Source organism: Aplidium turbinatum, chromosome 5, assembly GCF_918807975.1.
Source record: "Aplidium turbinatum chromosome 5, kaAplTurb1.1, whole genome shotgun sequence".
Lineage (NCBI taxonomy): Eukaryota > Metazoa > Chordata > Ascidiacea > Aplousobranchia > Polyclinidae > Aplidium > Aplidium turbinatum.
Genome location: NC_137476.1, coordinates 28,515,934 through 28,538,081, shown reverse-complemented (window position 1 = coordinate 28,538,081; position 22,148 = coordinate 28,515,934). Strand labels below are relative to the sequence as shown.

Below are 22,148 nucleotides of genomic sequence, written 5' to 3'. Positions count from 1 at the left end.
CTTTACGATAATTGCCTCTACCCAGTGATCGATTTCGAGTAATGGGTAGCACCAAATTTAAGTCATAAGTAGAGTAGACAACCGGAAACAGACATTGCCCTCGGCTGCAGCGTGGGTCAGGTGTACGTCGGAAGGCGAACACCGATGCATAGCGCTCAAGTCCGCTTTCCCGCAATGCAGGATAAATATATGACAAACAACAAACAAATCTTGATAAATTTCATAAGTACATAGTTTGTGATTATGTGACAGTAGGCTCATAAAGTACTATTTTGCGAAATATTTTTTGTTCAATAAATTACTGAAAAATGTTGATGTTTGCCCCTCCCCCAGTTTTTTCTCACTTTCGGGAAATTCCCACACTATTATATTTTTTTGTTGTTGTTGGCCGGAATGGCTTTTTGTTTAGGTTCCACGCCAGTGTTGTCAGATTGGGCGATTTATCTGCAATTGGGCTACTTTTAGTTGGGCTTGGCGCCAAAAAATGTTGGTTTGCGACTTGCGCTTTTTTGGGCTACTTTCAGTCTCTGATTTGGCGCGAGACGGCGCCTAAATTTGGCAGAATTTTAAGTTGTTTGACAGTGAATTTTGAGTTGGCAGTACTGAATAATTGGTAGAATCCGACCAGCCTTTGAAAATGTTGGTAAAGTTTCGGTTTATTACGGAAAAAATGACGTTATTTTTTTGATTCGGCATGAGGATTGATTTTACTGCTGACCATTAGCAGCTTTAACTGTTGTTACAGCAATGCTGTATTCATTTTCATCCGGGAGAATGGAAGGACTGAGTGGCGAAAGCGAAATTGCACTTGTATCGAATATCGGAAATTACAGGGTAGTTATGATCTTGGTTTAGTACCGTACCATAATTTTTGAAGCTTTTATTGGTGTCTAAGCTATAAATTAAAGTGGGAAAAATTGAATGTCAGTGGAGAAACTTACTGAATGTAAACTGGTCTTCCTTGTATGATTAAAAAACAATGATAGATTTTTGTATTTTTTGTACCAAGGTGTACGAGTTTAGAAATGCTGCAGGGGAGTATAAATTTAGAGAAGTTGCTCAATTGGCACTAACAATGTAGCCTATACCAATCAGCAATGCATTACGGTAGTTGAGCGAGCCTTTTCGAGAGTTTCTGCAATCAAAACCAAACTGCGAAATCGTATCGGACTTCAACTTTTGTCAGCGATTGTGAGGATCAGAACTTTGCTGCAACAATTGGAAAAATGCTGTTTGATCCCCGGTCATCAATGCGGAAGCATGACAGCTCTATATATGAAAATGAAGCTTCAGCAGTGATGATAGAATTTTGTTGGGTGTTGATTCTTGGTAGTTCATCTGAGTTGACGGGCTTATGCTATGCATTAGCATCTACTATGGAACCATTTGTATCTTGAATTTGAAAATAGGAATTTGTATGAAGTCTGTATATATAGCATTGGCTCGTCTAAGTTTTTTTTCTATTGAACAATGCTTGATTCAATATTGAACATTGTATATATATACTTATTGTATGTTGTATTAATGTATGTATTTTGTATCTACACAATCAGCATGATGGACAAAGATGTTGCTTTGTCCATGACTCTTGGGGGCATGCCCAAAAACCCCCCTAGAAAGCCTGCGCCTTCGTTGCTCAACCGTCGACGTCGCGACGGCAAATTGGGCTACTTTTAAGTTGCTTTGGCGCATTTTTGGGCTCTTTTTTTTTAAAAAATCTGGCAACACTGTTCCACGCTCCACAGCAATGCGATGCCACTGTTGATGTAATTACATCAAATTTGATGTTTTTGGGTAACCTTTTGATGTTTGATGTTTTTGCCCAAAAATCTGATGTTAAGCGATTTGGTGTTAACTAGCTCAGACTAAATAAAATATAACCAATTTAGAGAATTTAATAACTTTAAAAGGACAGCTTCCAGCTCGCCAACTTGTATCCCAAAGTAGTGGAGGCTGCACCAGCTGGCAGCCATCAAATAGGCTAGTAGAAAATATGAGCAATGGTGGTCCACGTAAAAGATACATGAGCATGATGAGCTGTTGTGAAGAAAACTGATTGGCTGGTAGTACCGTAGTATCTAAAATTTGTTTGTTTGTTAAATAAAGACATTAAGGGCCATATTTTAAAACCTTATTTGAGCTCAAGTCGGCCTTGACTAAAAATTCGACCTCATGAAGTAGGCTAAAGTGCAAATAGTGACAGCATAGGAGATTTTGTTTTGTTTGAGGTGGTATGTTTAATCATTAAATTGACGAAAATGATAAGTTTTAACAAATATACTAGGCTCGCTAATGAATAGAAAAAGGTGGTATAGTAATATTTTTTGCACTGGGTAATAATTGTGTGTGCATGTAGGCATAGCCGTACGAGACCAAACCATTTTGGGGGGCAGAACGTAAATTTGCCCAAATCTGCACGCTTTTATAGAAACTGCTCAAATATAATGTATGCGGTGCATGATAACAGTGAAAAATTAACATAATAAGATCACCAGCTAGCTAGAATTTATTTATTCAAGTTACTATTTCTACGTTTCTGGCAGATGTCAAATTTACAATTGATACATGAGTGGCCTCAGTATTTTCCATATCCTTATCAGTGTTTGCTTCATTAGCAACCTCGGCAATTGTTGACTCTTCATCTGCTCTAAAGCTTGTGTCACTGCTGGAAACATTCTGAGCTCTTGTTGTACCGATACTGAACATTTGGATCTTCATTGGCTTTTATAAATTTAATGTTACTATATAATACTCACTGTGTATCCTTTTCAGGTGTTCTTTTTTGTAATCAGAATAAAACCTTTTTTTGCACACTGTAGCAGTAGCCTACATTCTACCTTATATCTGTATAATCTTTTTCTAGAATGCACTGCTTATCTTAAAAATAACTTATCTGTGTTAAAACACCTCATTGAGTACCGTATGCATTCAAGTGCTTTAATTAATTCTCCATTGTACAGTCTTCGAAATTATCATATTTTTACTTGGGCAAAAACGTTGCCGAGGCCAAATGGCAAAAGTTGAAATTGCCTCCGCAATTGCTGTAAACGTTTAATACGAAAAAAATTGTACCAAAACATGTAAAACGAGAAGCGAAAAATATACTACAGTAGTCTATCACGGCCGCACTGCTAGATTTTTTGTGATGTAATAATACCAAAAGTAGTGATAAAGCGAGCAACGCGATACGCACGCTGTTACGGTAATTCACGTTAAATAACTCACGGGGAGGGGTAGTTAATTTTCGGTTGATTCAACATTCGAGTCAGTACAAATCGATTTAATTTTCCCGGCGGGTTATATTGCATCATTAACAATGTCGAATAAGAAATTTACATTTGTTTTACTTTAATTCGACATCTAGCGACGTTGAATTATCATAAAATAATATTAATTGCTCAACCAGGTACCAGTAACAAATTAATAGATCCCTGCGAGAAGATTGCCTCGATTTACGTATACACAAACATAATTTCAGCACAATTGGGATACTGTGAGCAACACAAAGTCTGTTTGATAAAGAACTAGTTTTCAGAATCATCAGATGCTGCATCGGAGGATGAGGTTGTCGCGTCATCACTGGAATCAGACGCATCAAGAGGCTCATCGCTTGGCTGTAAATCTACACTGTCTTCGCCGTGGCCTCGGCACTTTTATTGCCGACGCTAAGGCGCCATTTATGCATCTGCGTCGGCAATCACCTCGGCAATTGCCGAGGCTAATTTCGAAGACTGATTGTATAATATCTATGCCAATGAGGTCATATCAAAATTAAGATAGGCATACACTACACATCCAGATATAATGTTTTAGGTATGTTGCTCTCACAGTCAAATCTCTGAAGTATTGCAGACGCTTGCTAACTGCTGACATCAGAACCAAGGGCTATACATCTGCAGTAAACTATAGTAGGCTATGGTACACATAACCAATGCATGCCATCGTGCAGCAGAAACTGTTGAATACTTGAGCTAAAAACTATAAAAATATGCTTTCTACATCATCACAAGAAACACTTTCTATGCCTGCAGCTTGCCAACATTTTTTTGCAACCAGAAGAGGCAGGTCAAGTTAATGCAAACAACTGGATCTGTCTCCACAGAACAGAAGTCAAGATATTAATGAAAAAAAGTGGAGCTGCCATGTTTCACACAAGATCTTGCAAAACAAATATTTTGCCAGCTTGCATGGCAGGTTTTGAGTTTGGAAAGCTTTGAAATAAATAAATATATTATGATTGGTTTGAGATTATATATTTCAGCAGTAGCATTTTAAATGTTGGTGAAATTAACATGACACAGTTGCATAAACAAACTAAATATTTATTTTTTATTTTAGGGTGCAACTGCATCATTTTAATTTGGGTAGTTTTATAAAACTAACCAAACAAAGCTAAGCAACACCACAACATTAACATTTTTTTGTTAAATGTTGTGGTGTTGCTTAGCTATGTCCGTTTATGGTTGAAAAAGTACTGTAACCTCTCCACCCGAATTGTTTTATAAAAGTATTCACCAGATTTATATAAATTCATATTTTGCAGTTGCCCAAATCAAGATGATGCATGTATGGATATTATGAAAAAAATTAAAGACTTTGTAAATTTTGATGCCGAGGCAACTGCATCATGCCAATTTGGGCAGTTTTACTAATAGACTATGATCAAATAATTTTTTTTTTTTGCCCACATCTAAACGATACAGTTATGTAAATGGGAAAAATTAATGAATTTGTTCATTTTGGGGAAACTCAAACTGCCTCACGCTAATTTGGGCAGTTGCATAAACAGACTAATCAGTTTCATCAGATAATTTCATGTTTTCAGCTGCCCAAATCAACACGATGCATTTGTGAAAATTAATAAAATTAGCTATACAGTATAGCAAATTTTGCGTTTTGAATTGGGCAGTTTCACAAAAGTATTAGAGACATATTTTGGTGGCTGCCCAAATTGGCATGATGCAGTTGGTTAAATGCATGTCGTATATACTACAATTTGATCACCATGCAATACAATACATCAATACGAGTGACGAGTGTGTCAAATGAAAATTTTGCGAGACATTTCTTATGCAAATAAGATGCTGTACTTAGTTTGATAGGTAAAAGATATTAATTTATAGTTTTTCTTAATTCATGCAATTTTGTAGCTTTTCATATAGCAATTTTTGCCCTAATAATTTCAAGATTTTGCCTGAATTCGCGACGTTTTGAAACAATAGGCTGGGCAGCTGCCCCCTGGCTCATATGGCTATTCATGTTGGTTATGATGTTGGTAGTTGTGATCATACCAAAATATAATTCACAAACTACAACACTTCAAATACAAGTAGGTACACAAAATTGCCAGTATTAAGTTTGCAAAGAAGCTTTCTCAATTTGACATTCAATAAAGATAATTTTTGCAAACGTTTCCCTGTTCTCACTTGTAGCATCAAACACAAAGTTATACCATCGAAGAATTGACACTGTCTAACAATCATGCATCAAAGGTGTGCCGCTATACTGTTAGGCTATCATATGCATTAAAAATATGGGCAATGAACATTAGTAACATAATTCAACCTGAGTGAAACAAGAATGCAAATGAAAGATGGGTTTGCTCTGCAAATTAAAGCAAATCATCAATGACTAAACTTAGGAAAGTACTAGATATTGCTGTAAGCTTGTTGTTTTATCAGGTTTGCAGAATAGTGCAGCCAGCAACAATTTTTTTTATCTATATATGTTGGTTTAGATTTTTGTTTTGGTTATATATATATGTAATTAAGAGAATGGATGTATTAGAAAATGATGAACATTTGGGTAGTGACTTGTTATCCCCTGTAATAGACACCACAAGTCAACCAACAAAACGTCATTGGTTTATAAATGTTCGTAAATCAGTTCGGCGCTTTATCTCAAAGTCAGAATCGACTAGAATGCCAAATCATCATTTGGAACGAAGGTAAGTGTGATGTTTTTTTTCTAAAACTCTTTTGTGCTTTTCACTTCAATTAAAATTAACAAAAATATAAAACTGTTTCTGCATAATGTTTACACAAAACAAAGGTTTTAACATTGTGTTATATAATACAATACATAAAAAACAAAAGCCATAACCTTATACACCAATGGTTCTCAACTTTTTTCAGCATGGGGGCCAAATTCAAAACCTAAGTTTTGTAAAGTGTTGCAACAAAATAAATATAATACAATTTAATGTGAAACTTGATGTTGGCTTTGACTTTTAATAAGCTTCCCAAAATGAAAGGTAGCCTAACACTGAATGATGCAATAGGCCTACTCAATTGCTAGTTAAAATGATGGTTCATCAATCGGTTGTGATATTTTATTTTTATTCAAACCATTTTGTTAAAATGTGCTTCACACAACTTAGTTATGTTAAACAGAGGCATTTTTAGTGCATTGACTAATGACTAGGTTATCAAATTAAGATACTTTCCCTGTGGGACTCGACTCCAGAAGTAAAGTACATGATCGCATTTGTATGCTTGTGTCAGCTCCACAATCCACATCTGACTGCAAATCTAGCAGCTCCAGATGAAAATTGTTGGGGGTGGCTTTGTTAGTTGCCATAGGTGTTGCAAATATTTTCATCAAGGGCAGGAGAGAATTGATACCATTAATGCGACTTTCAAATTCATCAATTATGTCGCTAATAAGCGTAGTGTATTTTTAAATAATGCTTTGACGTGGTGCTCTGATGTAACCATAGTATGACTCAAACACCAAACGGCTGTCAACATGAACAAGTCTCCACAGTCAGCATCAACATCTTCCAGAAATTGCCTAAACTTGCGATGATTAAGCGATTTGCACGAATCAGATTTACAGTTACTGTTGATGTTACAATTTCTATTATATATATTAGGGTGGCTCTTAAAATTGAGTTTTTGAATTTTGCTTGGGACACCCTTTCAAGTGGTGAGGTTGTCAGAAAAAATAACTCTTGCAAATTTTTTTTAAATTTGAAGTTGATTTAGAGGTGGCCCTCCCCCCCTAAAGTTCTGTGCCCTCCCTCAAAATACCAAATCTGCATATCTCGAAAACCACTTCAGCTAGAGATACAGTTTTTGTGTTAAAAGATGCAGAAAACATGGTTTTCTATCTGCTTTCTGAACATTGAATGCATCTACCTTGAGTAGAAAAGCAGTTATTTAGAAAAAACGCATTTGACCAAATCTTGATTTTACAACCTTTTTTGTGACCACGAAACCGTCTACAAAATGTCGTTTTTTTGTCTTAATTTTTGCACCTTAGAGGGAACACTGGTAACAATATTCATTTCAAAATGTAATTCTGGTCAGTACTGGAAGAAGCGATATTATCGACAATATTTTACATATTGCCTTGCGTATCGTGACAGGATGTCTGCGACCTACACCATCGGACAATTTCCCTGTCCTTGCAGGCAACCAACCAACTGAGTTTCGTCGCGAAGAAGCCATCCTGTCTCTTTCTCGCCGCACTACGAACCCCAACCACTTGCTCCACTCAAGTCTCTATGAGTCTATGAGCGAGCAATCGAGCATCCTCGGCAACTGAAATCGAGACAACCATTTGTATGTGACGCACAACTCCTGATGAAAACCGCTGAAGACCAATCCATCAGCGCGACTACCTGGGAGGACAACAAATGGAGCTCAGAGTGGAAGAAGAACTCCTCAAGACTCTAAAGTTGTATCTCCGACACCAGCCCCCATCCAACCGGAATGCATAATTTGCCAAGGAAGGCCTGGGTGCGGCTCAACCGCCTGCGTACTGGGCTAGCCTACAGGAGTCAGACTATTCCGCTCCAACATGCACAAATGGGGGATGGCTCCATCCGCAATCTGTGAGTGTGGCAAAGAGGAACAAACCACAGACCACACCATCTGTAACTGCGCCAAATGGGGTGCGTGGTCTGCTTGAACTGGATGACGAATCAATGGATAAATGGACGAATCAAAGGATTGCTGCTCGACACTTGCTCAAGCATCTAAACCGCATCGCCACTGCCCAAGAGTGGTAAAAGACAGAGCCCTTGACCCCTGGAGTAACAAAGAAGGTTTAAACGAAGAAGAATCGACAATATTGTTCTTGTTGGAATTTGGAAACAGTTTCCTGTGTTCAGTAACAACTTGCAAAAGAAACTGAAGTTGTGGCTCATCTTCAGTTAAGATTTTGTTAAAATCCTGGATTAGACTTAGAGCAACTCCTCTCTCTGCTCTGTCATTCACTACTGAAAGTCCCTTCGCCATGTGTAAAGCTTGAATAAATGCACCATCTTCAGTCCAATGAGCAAGATCCTTTGAAAGTATAATTATTGCTTCATCTTCACCCAACAGCTGAAGAAGCCATTTTGAATTAGAGGTGTAATACTGTTCTAGACCCTTATTGCTAAGAAACGCATCTACTTTGATGCTTGGTCTCCTTGGTGGACGTTCTCCTGTTTCATCTAACATGGTTGCCACCATTAGCTTTTTACTTTCCACGGACATTCGGACAATCAAGAGTCAAACAAGGCTAGTCCAACCATTTCTTCGGACAGATACCATGAATGCAAATCAAGCTTTTTGCATAAATCGCCTTCGCCATCCAACAAGTGCGATGCATAGCACCTGAAGCTGGAAAGCGGATTCCACGCTCAGGAGTTTCTCCAAGGAATATGATAAAAAACGGTTATTTTAGCTATGCATGAATGCATAAAAGTTAAAGAATACTTATTTCGTTTATTGCTTTACCAGTTTTACAGGTTAGTTTATGAACTTTGTTAATTGAATAGGTTGGGCCACAATACTTGTTTAGCACTGTTTTGTGCTAGAATACCGAAAACAGGTTTTTTCTAAATAACTGCTTTTCTACTCAAGATAGACGCAATCACTGTTCAGAAAGCAGATAGGAAATCATGCTTTCTGCATCTTTTGACACAAAAACCGTATCTCTAGCTCAAGCAGTTTTTGAGATATGCAGGTTTTGTATTTTGGAGGAGGGCGCAAAACTTTAGGGGGGGAGGGCCACCTCTAAATCAATTTGAAATTCAAAAATTTTTTACAGGTGTTATTTTTTCTTACAACCTCACCTTTTAAAAGGGTGTCCCACACAAAATTCAATTTTTTTTCATTTTTTGCCAAATAAGAGCCACCCTAATATATATACATTATACATCAGTGATTTAACGATATTTTCTTGGTGCAAAATGCAGTGGTGCCACAACACAGTCACAGGGATAAGATATTCTCTTTATGCCATCAGCATCTGTTATAGCCTATGTGTTAATGACTACATGCACTCACTTGGAAGGAAAGACACTCATTTGTTGTAACTGAACACAGCTTATGACGGGTCTAAATGTGCTTCTAGAGGAGCACATTTGCTATTTTCATTAATGAAATGATACTGTGGTAGTGTGGTATGCATTACTTAAATGACATTCACAAAGCACATAATAAATAGCTTATCGCTTTTGTTGTGCCATAAATGGAATGCAAAGTGAAACATTGCTTCCAAAGTTATTGTCTGGTGTAATTCCCCTGATAAACACAGCTAATTGCTCTATATCCATACATACTATATAATATTATAGTGTGGAGAAACGTTAGTGTAAGACATTTTCTTTGCTAGCAAGTAACTTATGTAACAACCATATACTCTGGCCGTTTTTGGCAGTTCTTCCAAAACAAATTATATTTTTTGCTGCATTGATGAGGGCAGCAGAAAAAAATGTTAAGGACCCCATGCGGCCCAATGGGCTGCAGTTGAGAATCACTGCTCTACACCATAGAAAAAATAGATTTCTGCTGTACTTGGTAGTGCCATTGATGCTTCTTGCTTTATAAGCAAAGAGAGATACTCATAGCGTATCTGCGATTGATACAGCACTATTGATCATATTAATATATATATATACACAACATTATTACTGGTACCATTTGTTCAGTTCATCAAGTGGAAGCACGTTTTCAACTAGGACAAACAGAGAAACCCGAATGCGCAATGAACTGCGATATTTCTTTATGAATCCTTGTCAAAAGTACAAAGCAAAAAAGAGAAAGCCATATAAACTGGGAATTCAAATATTTAAAATTGCATTGGTTACACTTCAGGTGTGTAAGTGTTTTTCTACATGAACTTTGTTTGGTTCACTGTGAAAATGAACACATCATGTCTATCCTGATACTTTCACATTTGTTTAGTTTTTGGAACATGTCACATTTTTTTGCATGTTGTAGTTGTAGTCTCATAATTATCTTTTATGAAGGTTTATTTATGGTATGTTATCAGATATTATTAATTGTTATTAGTTATGAAAGTGTAGCACTGTAGCTGTTAACCTAATTTGACAGTAACTGCATTAATTATAAAAAAAATTAATTATTTACATCAGAAAAATAAAAAAGCACCTCGCTGCTTATATTAGTTTGAACAACTTTTTGCTAGTTTCAGAAATGTTGACATTCAAAGAATATATTTTGTACTATTATATCTGTTGTTTTTTAGCAGAACTATCTATGACTTCAGAAAACTCTGATAGTCTCAACACAATAAAAGTGTAAGCCTACTGATGACATTTATCTATTATTTCATGATTCATTTTGTCCATATATTCTGTGTTCCATGTCTTTTAGTTGGTCATTTTTGGTCGGACGAATGAAGACTTGGTCAATTTTATGGATGGCACAAATGAAGTCTTCAGTGTTATTCTACTAAATAATCGCTCATACTTGTACACAAGAGAAGACGTTTACAATGGAATCAATTTCATTCGACAACAGGTACTACGCTATGCATCATGCTAATTCATATGTTTTGTTCAATATCTTAAACAATGGATTTATAAATTTCAACAGAAATAGTGAATGTGTGTCATTTGTAGCCTAACTTACATTTTCTCTTGCAAATGGTCTTTACCAATTCTTAAAGTGGTAAATCGTGGTTATGGTATGGTGTAGTTACAATTTCTAAACTATACAATTATTAAACATACCTAACCTTTTAGTGATCATTATTGCAGCTGTCTGGAAATTAGAGTTTTACATACTGTTGAGAGAAGCAACATGTTTTTCATGAAAGATCAAGTCATTTAAAGACACGCTGTCTCAATATTGTCATGCTGATATAACAAGTTCAGAAGTATCTGAATATTTTTGTTTATTAAAAAAAAAACGTAAATGGTTAAATGGCAACAAGATACACTGGTGCAAGCTCCTTTCTCAATATGGTGTAAAACTTGTATCATAGTAGAATAAATTCAATAAGTATTTTTATGCAATACCGTTTTCATCATTATGTCATTCAGCAAGCATTTACAAAGCTTCTTGTTGGTTTAAAATCTTGTCAATTGCTCTTGACTTATGCGGGTCTGCTACTATTCGGTGAGTCCGATTCGGTGAGTTTCTAACCTCTAACCCCTAACTCCTAACCCCTAACCCTAAAACGGCAATGATAATTAGGCTACGGTACCCGATAATCTAAAAAAAAATTAAAAAAATCACCGAATAGGGATCGGACTCACCGAAACGGGCCATTCCGGACTTATGCAGGCTTATTATGTAACTTAACCCTTTTACAGTTCACACAAAGTGCTATTTTCATTAATGAACTGATACTGTGGTATGCAATACTTATCTGATATGTAAAAGATTTGTTCAATAATATTGCAGCATGCTCGGCTTGAAAATATGTCCATTGGAAATTTTGGTTTTGCCAGCATTGATGCCATCAACCAGTGCACCAAAACCCCACCTGTGAGCAATGATAAATTTATTGGACATCCCTTTGTGTTGGAGGTTGAGGAATATCCTCATTATACTGCGGATTTAGACAACAATGTTCTAAATTTGTCTATAAATGGTTTGAATATGTAAGTACGGCATTCGATATCCTTATCGATTTTACAAGACAAATAACCCCCAATTGATCTTAATAAATATAGGGTAGTAAGTAGTAACCACAGACACATAAGCTTATACTAGGTTGGTTCTGCCTCTTAATGTAATTATATTTTCAACTTGTTTTACTTTTTTCATTGCAACGTGTATATGAGAACATTCTGTATATATATAATTGAATAAGCACTTTCGTGCGCACTGCGCAACTGCGTCAAAAATAAACATAATTGATGATAGCCTAATTTGAAGTAGCCACAGACTTGATCAGTAAATTACGTCGCGGCCGACTTGATACTGACCTGTCGCAGAGATGTCTCAAGGTTGCAACGCAGGGTAGCCTACGTCTCACTGCGAGACTACTTGACGCGAATTTTATGTTGTCTTACATTGTGCAGATATTTTTTTTTACCAGTGTTGAATTTTTGTCACAATTTCTTCAGACACTTATTGCGACGCAAAGACCCTGCGCAAAGATTATCCTTTTTTTGAACAAGACAATACAAGCTACAATGTACAAATAAACTTAAAATACCTAGAATGTGTTGATGATATAACCATTTTTGTGTTTGCGTAGCTTATATAGATTTTCTTGTTTCGATTTGTTTGTTTGTTTTGTTGTTTTTCATTTGTTTTTGCAAGTTCTATTTGTTGTTGTTTTAAAAATGTCTCCACCTTTTCAGATCTCGATATTGCGTAAAGCCATGGACAAAAGACGAAAACTCGTCTGCCTCTAACAGATTTGTCCCTCTTGCAAATGGCTCTTCATACAAAATCAGGTTCCATAGGTGAGAGAGCAAGTTAGGAAGCTTGTCGTTTGTTTTCTGTTACAACTTCTCGTGTTTAAATTGCGTAAGGGCGTCAACTGAAGTCGTTTGGCATCTAGTTTTGTAAAAAAAATTGTAATTTAGATTTGAACAGCCAATCTTTGTGTCTACCTTACTAAGATGCTGGCAAAGATTTAGCAACGAAGCAATTGATTAAATTATAATCAGTATTCAATCAGCATGTAAAACTGTGCTGCGCGACAACTTAGTCCAATACAACACCATCAAGATTAGAAGTGATGACATTCGTCGAACCATGATACTATAGGCTACTTTATTTATCTTTGTGGTTAAAGCTAACCTCGTAAAAATTGAAATGTTGATATATTATATATCCTTTCTAGCACTAGTTGTAAGTTGCAATGTTCATTTGATGAAAGTAAAAGCTAAGACAAACAAGTTGATTAGATTCAAACGGTAGTTATTCTGATGAACACCTAAACTTTTCAGTATTCAAATGTGTATCCGCCAAGGCACCTCTCAATGACCTTGTTCTTGAAACGTTCATTTTATTTCAATTGGCTGGTTCTGTTCAGGGTGAAGTCGCTCCGAATTTTTCTTGGCATTCGCACTATCAGGATGTTGTCATCTCACAACTATCACCAAGCAGATTTTTATAACATTACAGCCCAGGTAAAGCAGTTCTTGTTCGTTCAATACCATAATACCAACGCACACTGATCTGTGTCTTCTGACAGACCATAATACTACGCAACTGATGTGTGTCTTCTGACAGACAATAATACTGTTAAAAAGTTTGAGTCAAGCACTTGGTGTGCGGAGTGCAGGGGAAAGGAAATCATTCGAGAATAATTCTTAAATCGAGTTTGTTTGTGCGTTAAAGTAGAACTTCGGTTGGATTTCATCACTGCATAGTTTTAGAACCTTTTCGCTGACCATGTTTTTAGTGTCTGCTTTTTCACCTTAATTTTTGGAGTTGAATTTGAAACAGAAAAGCAAGTCCTTCGACAATTTGAATAATTTAGAGTGCGCCAGTTATGTTTAATTCTATGTGGCATTATACTTGATGTGAAATGCTATCAGCTATAGTTTGCCTATCGTCTACGTGAAAATAAGGGTCTGCTACTATTCGGTGAGTTCCTAACCTCTAACCCTAAAACGGCAATGATAATTAGGCTACGGTACCCGATAATTTAAAAAAAAAATTGAAAAAATTCCCCGTCAAGCAATCGGACTCAATAAAGACTTGAAAGAAATTCGATTGCCTTCCAATGCAGTAACTGATGATGATCATAGAAATTACCTGCTTTGTTCGTGTTGCTATCACTCCAAGTATTCTTGTTGTTGTGCGTCAAGTTATACTGACAAGTAAAACTTTTATTTGCTTGAAATTGCGTTCTTATTAGCTGTTCATTGCACATCACTGGTCAAAACTACTCGGTTACTCATATCAGTGGTTGTATAGATTTCATGCCACAGCTTTCATAAGGGATGTCTCATGTCAGCATAAACTGTGATACTGCTTATGCGATCTTTCATTGCATCTGATATGCTTACCTAGCAATAAACTGACCTTGTTATGTAAGATTTCTTTCTTTTGTTTAAATCTAATGCAATGCCCTGGGTGTTTAAAAAACACTTGCAAACTGCAAATTTAATTCAAACCAAGTTATTTACATATTATGTATAACATTTTTGCAACGTTTAATTAGATAATATGCAATGGAAAAGTCTTACTATAAAGAGAGAAACTTGTCGTTTCATTGCCTCCAACTCTCGACGAGAGGAAGCAATTTAATGACGATGATTCAGTTTTAATATTCAACACCTGTCGTATTGCTCAGTTATGTAATTTGTCATGCAATGCCACTAACTGATGCATTGTTTTCATGTTTCAGGTCACTTTTGACAACTCGGCTCACAGCGGGAGGATTCTTGTATATGTCGATTTGAATTTTTTTCTCACACCTTCCGAACACTCCCTGAGAAACCTAAACACTAAACCTATTCTTATATTGCTTCTAATGCTTGATCTGGTGATCATACTCATATGCACAACGTCAGTTATCCTTTGTATAAGATCTTTACACAGAGCACAACGCCTTCTTCAGGTGAGCTGGTCTTTGTTTTTTTATTATTTTGTGCTATAGTTCGCACAGTTAACTCTGCTTATTTGCTTTTGCCATCATCTTTCCACCAAATGGTGCATAAAACTTTCTTATCGTGCATGACGAGACCTATGGTTGGCTGCTCTCTGGCTCGCGTCTTTCAGTGTAATCTGGACGTACATCGAACACAAAATAGTGGAAGGATAGACACTCGGAGTGTGGAAGGGCGGAGACGGGGGTAGGGCTTGTAAGGTCTCTTTGTTCCTAAAAACCAATTAGTTTTTGTAGTTTTTCTGACATTAAATGGCACAGCACAAAAGCACATCAAGGAAATTAGCGGGATACGAGTGACATAGAACTACCGCGCGATGGAAAGTATATATCGAACAGTCTATAGTCTATACTATACAGTAAAGTCATTAATTTGTTCTTATAAACTTACAACAAATAGAGTCATTTGCTTTATTATATTCAAAGCATTGTTGCATGCATGACACATCTTTACAATTTTTGCTGCGAAACTTTTTGGCTAATTCCACCAGAAACTTGAAACAAACATACTGTTATATTTTTATTTTCTGAAGTTTTTTTTTTGTCAACTAAGTGAGATTTTCATATTTTTCAAATTTGTTGGGGTTGTTTCGTTAGTTACGTTTTTGAAGTAGCCATGAGTAGCCTAAATTGAGCTCTGGTTTTAGCTACTTCACAAGAGTTAGAGGCTGAATAAGAGTTAGAGGCTGAATGTAAATGGCTGGGTTATCTGCTACATAAAATCCCATTGAATGAACGTACAAAAAGCGAAATTTAACTCTTTGTTTTTGTGCTTCAGTCATTCCAGAAATTTTACTTGCGACGATACGGCAAGACAATATCGTGGTGGCAAAAGATGGAGTTCTTTAATGGATGGCATTTGTTGATAATTATAAGTGATTTTCTAACTATCTCTGGTTCAATAACAAAGATTGTTGTTGAAATGCAGGTATGCCACAAGCGCGCGGAAATGTGTTTAATTTCTTCTTCTTAATGTGCTAAAGTCACCTAACAGTCAGAATAATTTTTGGGAAGCACTTATATGAAAAAACACGTGCTACTGCTTTCGCAATCAATCTCATAATCTTACATTGAGCATCTCTGCTGTATTGGTAAACCAAAACGCTTTCTGGATCGGCCCTTACCAACAACAGTTGCTTTTGGTATTGTGGAAGCTATGTTTTACGTTAAAATGAAAAATAAAATCTAAACATTTATTACGCCTACAGTTTCCTTGATGACTATTTAAAATTATTTGATTTTGTTTTTGTCATCAGATGGAAGGAGTGATTAATTATGACCTATGCAGCTTGTTTCTGGGTGTGGGATGTCTGTGCGTTTGGGTGGGCGTTCTGAGATATGTCGGCTTTTTCCACCAGTACAATGTAAGTTCGGATTGGTAAAACGGTAATGGTGTTGCTTAAATACAAATAAATTTATTAGCATTCTGTTCAATTCAATTCTGTTTAACTAAAAATTCGGTTTCGATCTGCTACTAGAACATCTTCAGCTAAGCTTGTAGATTTATTTCTGGCTTAATTGCAGAAAGTATCACTTCATTTGGTGCTGGTAAATTTTGTTAATTTGCCAATAAGGAGAAACCGTTAAAAAGTTTCAATTATTATTCTCAGTCCAACCTCGTCACTGCAACCTAATAGTAAGACCTTTCGTTGAATGATGTTGTTGTAGCGAGGTCCGTTTGTGAGAGTTGAAAAGTCCTGAAGGTTGAAAAATCCTGAAGGTCATCGACTTTCCTGATGCTTTTATTACTGAAAAACAGTTGGGAATTGTCCGACTTCGTCACTTACAAGAATATGGACAAATAAAACTTAGCAACCGCACGGCTTTTAAGTTTTAACATAATTCAGTTCAGTAAAAATAAGTCATGAATTTCGTTGCTTGATAAGGGCTAACATGTGTATGGCCGAAAACGTTCTTAATTTATAGTTTATTTTCACTTTACTGTGTCATCTGAAATGCCGTGTCGTTGCTAGATTCGATTTGTCTATGGTTCAAGAAAATCAATTCTTTTCCAAATTGTACTAGTGTACTAGAGTGTACTTGACCAAAGCGGGCAGGAAACTTTTTACTCTCCAATTTCAGATTTTAGTTCTCACCATGAAGAAGTCCCTCCCCCACGTCTTGAGATTCATAGTTTGCGCTGGTCTGCTCTATCTTGGTTTTATGTTTTGTGGTTGGGTTGTACTGGGTCCATACCACCGCAAGTTTAGGACGTAAGCTTGTTTAGAGTTTTAATCCATGTGTTTGCATGGCTATTTAGTTTGACTTATTGTTTTGTTGGTTGACCTTGGATTTATGTTTTTAAAATATAAATTTGTGTGGTATTTTGTCTAGTCGCATTTTCTCCTAGATGTTTTGTTTGAAAAAACTCCTTAACGTTATCTTACTCAACATCATCAACATCCATTTTCCCATTTTCTTGAAATTTGTTGTTTTTTTTGTTTCTAAGATTAGTCAGTGTCCTGAAAAAATTCCATTTCATTCAATCTTGGGACCGAAATTATCTTATCAAACAGTTGAGATTTGCCTAATTTTCAATTAATATTTCCATATTATTTTAACAAGTTATGACGTTGAATTTGCGTTCTCAAGAGCAGATGTTTGCGGTTTCACGGAAGGCACGTGAACCAACTTCATTTTCAAACAACAACCGTGGTTTGAAGCATTTAATATGGAAACTATCCCGAAGCTATTTCCTGGTTTGAGTTTAAACTCATTCAAAGTGTCTATTTATTTTTGAAAATTCTTGAAACTTTTAACCATACGCCGTCTGCCTCTATTTTTCATTGCAGTCCCATAGTGACGTCAGCAGCTCTGTTTTCGCTCATCAATGGTGACGACATGTATATGACGTTTGAAGAGATGGGAGTTAAAAGCAACGTTGTTTGGTGGTTCTCACAGGTTGGGTTTATGCCAAGGTTTTGCCTTTTTCTTAGTTAAGCTGAAGCTTCATCTTTGTCGTTTTGACCTTTTGGCTGGTTTGGTCGTGTGGTATAACTTCCACTGTGTCATTGTTTATCTTTATTATAAGCCTTGTTATTTAACGCAACAAACTTTTTGTCTTCTTGACAGTGTCTTTTTTCGTTAATATATTCAACCGTTGTCCACACCCAACGGTGCATCAATTTATTGTTTTTTGTTTATAAATTGACCATGTTTTATCTTTCAGATTTATCTCTACATTTTCATCTCATTGTTTATCTACATTGTTCTCAGTTTATTCATCGCAGTGATAATGGAGACGTATGAAACGATTAAGGTAATAAAGTGAAACGTTTCAGTTTAAACATACATGCTGTCGAATCGATTATATTGTGAACCAATGTATGTTTTTATAAACACAGAAATAAAAAATGTAAACTTGTACCGGTCAATGCAGGATTGGCAGACTAACAATTTCCCGCCACAAACCGAAATTCAACGCTTTCTAGTGCAACACACAGGCGGTGCTGACGATTACGATTATGACATTTCGAGCGACGTTTACTGCTGCTGTTGCTGCTACCATAACAATGGACCAGAGTAAGTGCGGATTCGTTTGTTTTTTTTTTAAATAGACCAACAATCGTGAAGCGGAAGTTTGCTTTCCGCTGCGATAGGCACAAAGCTACGCTGACGCTGAGTCAACAAAGCTAATAGCTTAATTAACATCACATGTTTGTGGCATGGGAAGCACATGCATTTCTTTTCTGTTTCTTATAATTGTTTCCCCGCAAACAAATCAGTGCTTTTTACATTGATTTCTGCAGACGTTGAATCAATGTAAAAAAGGATTGATTTGCGAGCTGGATTAAAAAAAAGTTTGTGAAATGTTTAGTAGAGAGTTTATGTAGAAACAACGTCTCTCTCATTATAATAGTTGAAAAACTTACATATTGTTTACTTTCAGTATCGATGATGATTCTAGTGACGACGAAGAGCTTATCACAACCTAGAAAATGTGCTTTGACGAGCCCTTTGGAACATAGTAGATTATTATTTTCATTGCACATACACTCACAGTATAACTGCCTCGAAATAGTTAAGATAGAAAGTTTGTAAATATGGTTTGATTTCTACATTGTTCTTTCCTGAAATTGTTTTGAGAATGGAGCATTCTGCGTTTGTTCTATATTTGCTGCGCTGGAAACTTATGTTTTTGAAAAATGTTGGTGAACAATCCACTGTTGGTGCATCCAACCCATAGTGTTACACCCATGCTTTTTCATGTTGCACTAAACTAAGATCTGAAAAAATGGAAAGGTGTTTTTCATGTGATGGTGAAAACAACCCGCCTATAGTTTACTGAGCCTTAAGCATTCAGTCTTTGCTAAGTCTTTTCATTCAGCCGGTCTTCTTTTGGACAAATGCATTATGCTGAAACATGACTTGCGCATGCTTCGCCGTTTTAGTTTGTTGTACGAGTGGTCGGTTCGTTTGTTAATGAGGTTTATCTGAGACTTAAATTTTGTCTTGACAGATTGCTGTGGTAGGTTTATTGCCGCATACCCAGTTTTCTTTAAGTTTAATCTACTTTGTTTTACCAAATGTTTTTCTTACACAAGTATATATACACCATCCGCATATGTGCAATGACTTGCCTCAAAACTTAAAGATATTACTTGCCATAAACAAATGTAGTGTAGTTTCCATTTGCAATGAGTTACTGTGAACGCACCAAACGGTCAATTTAATTTAGTCAAATACCCATCATGATCACTCACTTCGGCATGTGCTCTCATTGGCAGTTTTGTGAGCTTTTTGCTATGGTCCGACAACTCAGGGTAGTGAACCGAAATTTACTGATTCTGTACAAGTCTATCCACTAAGTCTTTCTTGTCATAGTGCACTTGAACAATTCAGGTTTAGGATGTTTTCGAAAGCGTTTGATTTTTCACCTAGCCCTGGCAGTTTTGCTTTTGGTCTAATGTGCTCGCATAATTTTCACCAAGTTTAATTTTCACCCCTTCATGACTGACCGTTGACTTGAGTTGCTGTTTCATTCATGGCTGATTTGGTGTTTTTACTTGAAGTTGCATTGTACAAAACCACATGAAAAGGAGTGTGACGTCATTTTATAGACTTCTCTTACCCTCACCTCTCCAAAGACGTCTTGTGATTGTAATATTTGAATAACACCAGAGTTTAAAAGCTTGCATGTCTTAAAACTGTAATGAAAATAAAACTTTCTAATATATATTTAACTTCAAAGATGCTGAAGAGGTGATGGTGAAAACTGAAATTTTAACTTCTTGTTCTCATCATCCAAATTTGGTCTTGTCCCCATCAGCGGGAGTGACTGTAGCAAGAGTTCAGTGTTTCATTTTGGGCTCTTCTGCTTTTCGAATCCTGGACAATTACTGTAGTGGAACTACTACTCAATACAAATTAATGTAAAAATGTGGATGTTTCCATTTTTAAACGTAAAAAATCATTTTTATAAACGCATTTGTTTGTTTTAATTTGTTTATTTTACTTTCCATTTCCATTGCATTTTTTCCATATTCGTAGCTCATTCTATTTGCTACACAAGCTACTATTTTTCTTTTCAATATATTTTGTTTGTCAATAGTTTATCATGCTGGCTGCTTTCTTTAGAGTCAAGGGAATTTATTTTGTTTCAATAGCGCCATATATGAAAAAAACAACCAGAGCAAATGGAATTGACAAAACAATGCATTGTAGAGCTGTTGGTTTGGATTATGACGCACAGGTTTTTGAATTTTTGTGTTTAGTTTTCTTCTTTTCTCGTTACCCTGTTATCTGCTACTGTTGCTGTGTGAGAAAGATCGTCATTAATTTGGTTATATTTTGTTGGAGTAAGCGCCTGATTTGTCACATTTTGCAGATTTTGATTACAGCTACTGCTAGTGCTTGACTGACATTTTTTGAGATGTTTTTACTTTTTGCGGTTTCCTAATGACATAAAACTTTTTTGTTGCCTTGGGGAAGCAGTAGCAAATGAGAAAAAGTGAGTTGAAAAACGCGAAATCAGACTGTTATTGAAAAATTAACAGTCTGACTAAAATCTTCCAAATCTTTTTTCTTTGTTTTTCAACATGTAAGGATGTTAAAACCCTTTCAGTGCCACGCTTTTTTTGATTAAATTTTTAGGTTTTAGCTTGAGCAAAGGCTTTGATTTTGAACTGCTGTATTTTGAGAACCGTAACTCCTGGAAAAACAATCAAAACATGAAAGTTGTTGCATTTTCAACAGTCTTTTACAGTATGTTATCAAATTTTGTGTATTTTCTTTTTAAAATGCCTTAAATTACTAAAATTTCTGACAAACTACAAAAATTCTGCGTTTTTTGACTTTTTTTCGCTTCCGTTTAGATATCGGGAAAAAATTTTCAAACTGCGATAAACTTCACCGGTAGATGTCAGGCAAGTACTACGCTTGTCGCACAAAGGTTGTCACGGAGATATTGACGCGTTTTGCGACTAGTAATTTCTTTCAACTTTTAGACAATACAAGTCTTCCTCTTTCTAAAACATCAGACTCATGCAGTTTGGCAAACAAAAAGACCAGATTTATCTATTTTTCAAATGACCAGTGCGGTCCAGGAGTGACCGCGTGTATACGCGCGGTCGGCACTGGTAGTGTTCCTGTTGTGTCATCTGGGGAAAAGAGTTAAGAAAGCGTAAAAATCTAATTTTTAGAAAAATGTATTCAAACGTTCGCCCAAAGTTAGAAAAACCTGAAAATTTCTGCAAAATGTGACAAATCAGGCCAAGCTATTTTCTTTAATGAGCGTAATATTTTACTTGATGGAACCTGAAATTTGTTTTGATTTCTTCCCAGACAGAACAGTCCATCATTTTTACATTGATTCAACATTTGCAGACTTAAAATCAATGTAGAAACGACGGAATTTGCTGTCTGGGTAAAGGGGTTGTTGCATTTGTAAATTCAAACATTTCTTACGTTTGTATGATGTGTTTCACCGTAAATCGGACCATGTTTTGTTAAATACATTCTTGATCATATCACTGACTTATTGGTTTCTTTTTTGTTTTACTTTAACTAAATATTGAAATAACTTTTGATTGCAATTTTAAAGTCATTGCTAGATGGGGCCTAAGCCTATGAATTTATTGTTAGCTTTCGAGCCAAGATTTAGCATTGTTACTTTTGGCATGGGCTGTATCCAAGGGGGGGTGATCACCCCCCACTTATTGGAGTGAAGGGGTGATCACTCCCCCTAAAGTTGCCACTTACGCCGTTATCCCGCGGAATTGGGCTAGTTTTGCTTCAGAGTTGCGGAAAAAATTCAGCAGTAGCGGATTTTTGAGCTAGTTTTGATTGCGGTTTGTGCACTAGTTTCTTGAATTGCATATGGCTTCATGGTT

General features: G+C 36.2%; 1 protein-coding gene across 1 annotated transcript; it reads left to right on the top strand.

The window, feature by feature from the left end:
* The first annotated feature begins 5,743 nt into the window (after positions 1 to 5,743).
* On the top strand, positions 5,744 to 21,788 carry LOC145770199 (mucolipin-3-like). The gene is made up of 14 exons (XM_082581787.1): positions 5,744 to 5,947; positions 9,923 to 10,088; positions 10,611 to 10,757; positions 11,646 to 11,845; positions 12,554 to 12,658; positions 13,234 to 13,330; positions 14,557 to 14,769; positions 15,596 to 15,745; positions 16,074 to 16,181; positions 16,900 to 17,030; positions 17,610 to 17,718; positions 17,987 to 18,076; positions 18,197 to 18,339; positions 18,707 to 21,788. Exons 1-14 carry the CDS (start codon positions 5,775 to 5,777, stop codon positions 18,750 to 18,752), a joined length of 1,878 nt encoding a protein of 625 aa, XP_082437913.1. The 5' UTR covers positions 5,744 to 5,774; the 3' UTR covers positions 18,753 to 21,788.
* Positions 21,789 to 22,148: the final 360 nt, after the last annotated feature.

What these genes read in the sequence shown, in the direction of transcription:
- LOC145770199 (XM_082581787.1), top strand. Translation starts at nt 5,775, where the DNA reads ATGGATGTATTAGAAAATGATGAACATTTGGGTAGTGACTTGTTATCC. An exon ending in TTGCATTGGTTACACTTCAG is followed by an intron (nt 10,089 to 10,610) that starts GTGTGTAAGTGT and finishes CATGTCTTTTAG; the next exon opens with TTGGTCATTTTTGGTCGGAC. An exon ending in AGACGTATGAAACGATTAAG is followed by an intron (nt 18,077 to 18,196) that starts GTAATAAAGTGA and finishes CGGTCAATGCAG; the next exon opens with GATTGGCAGACTAACAATTT.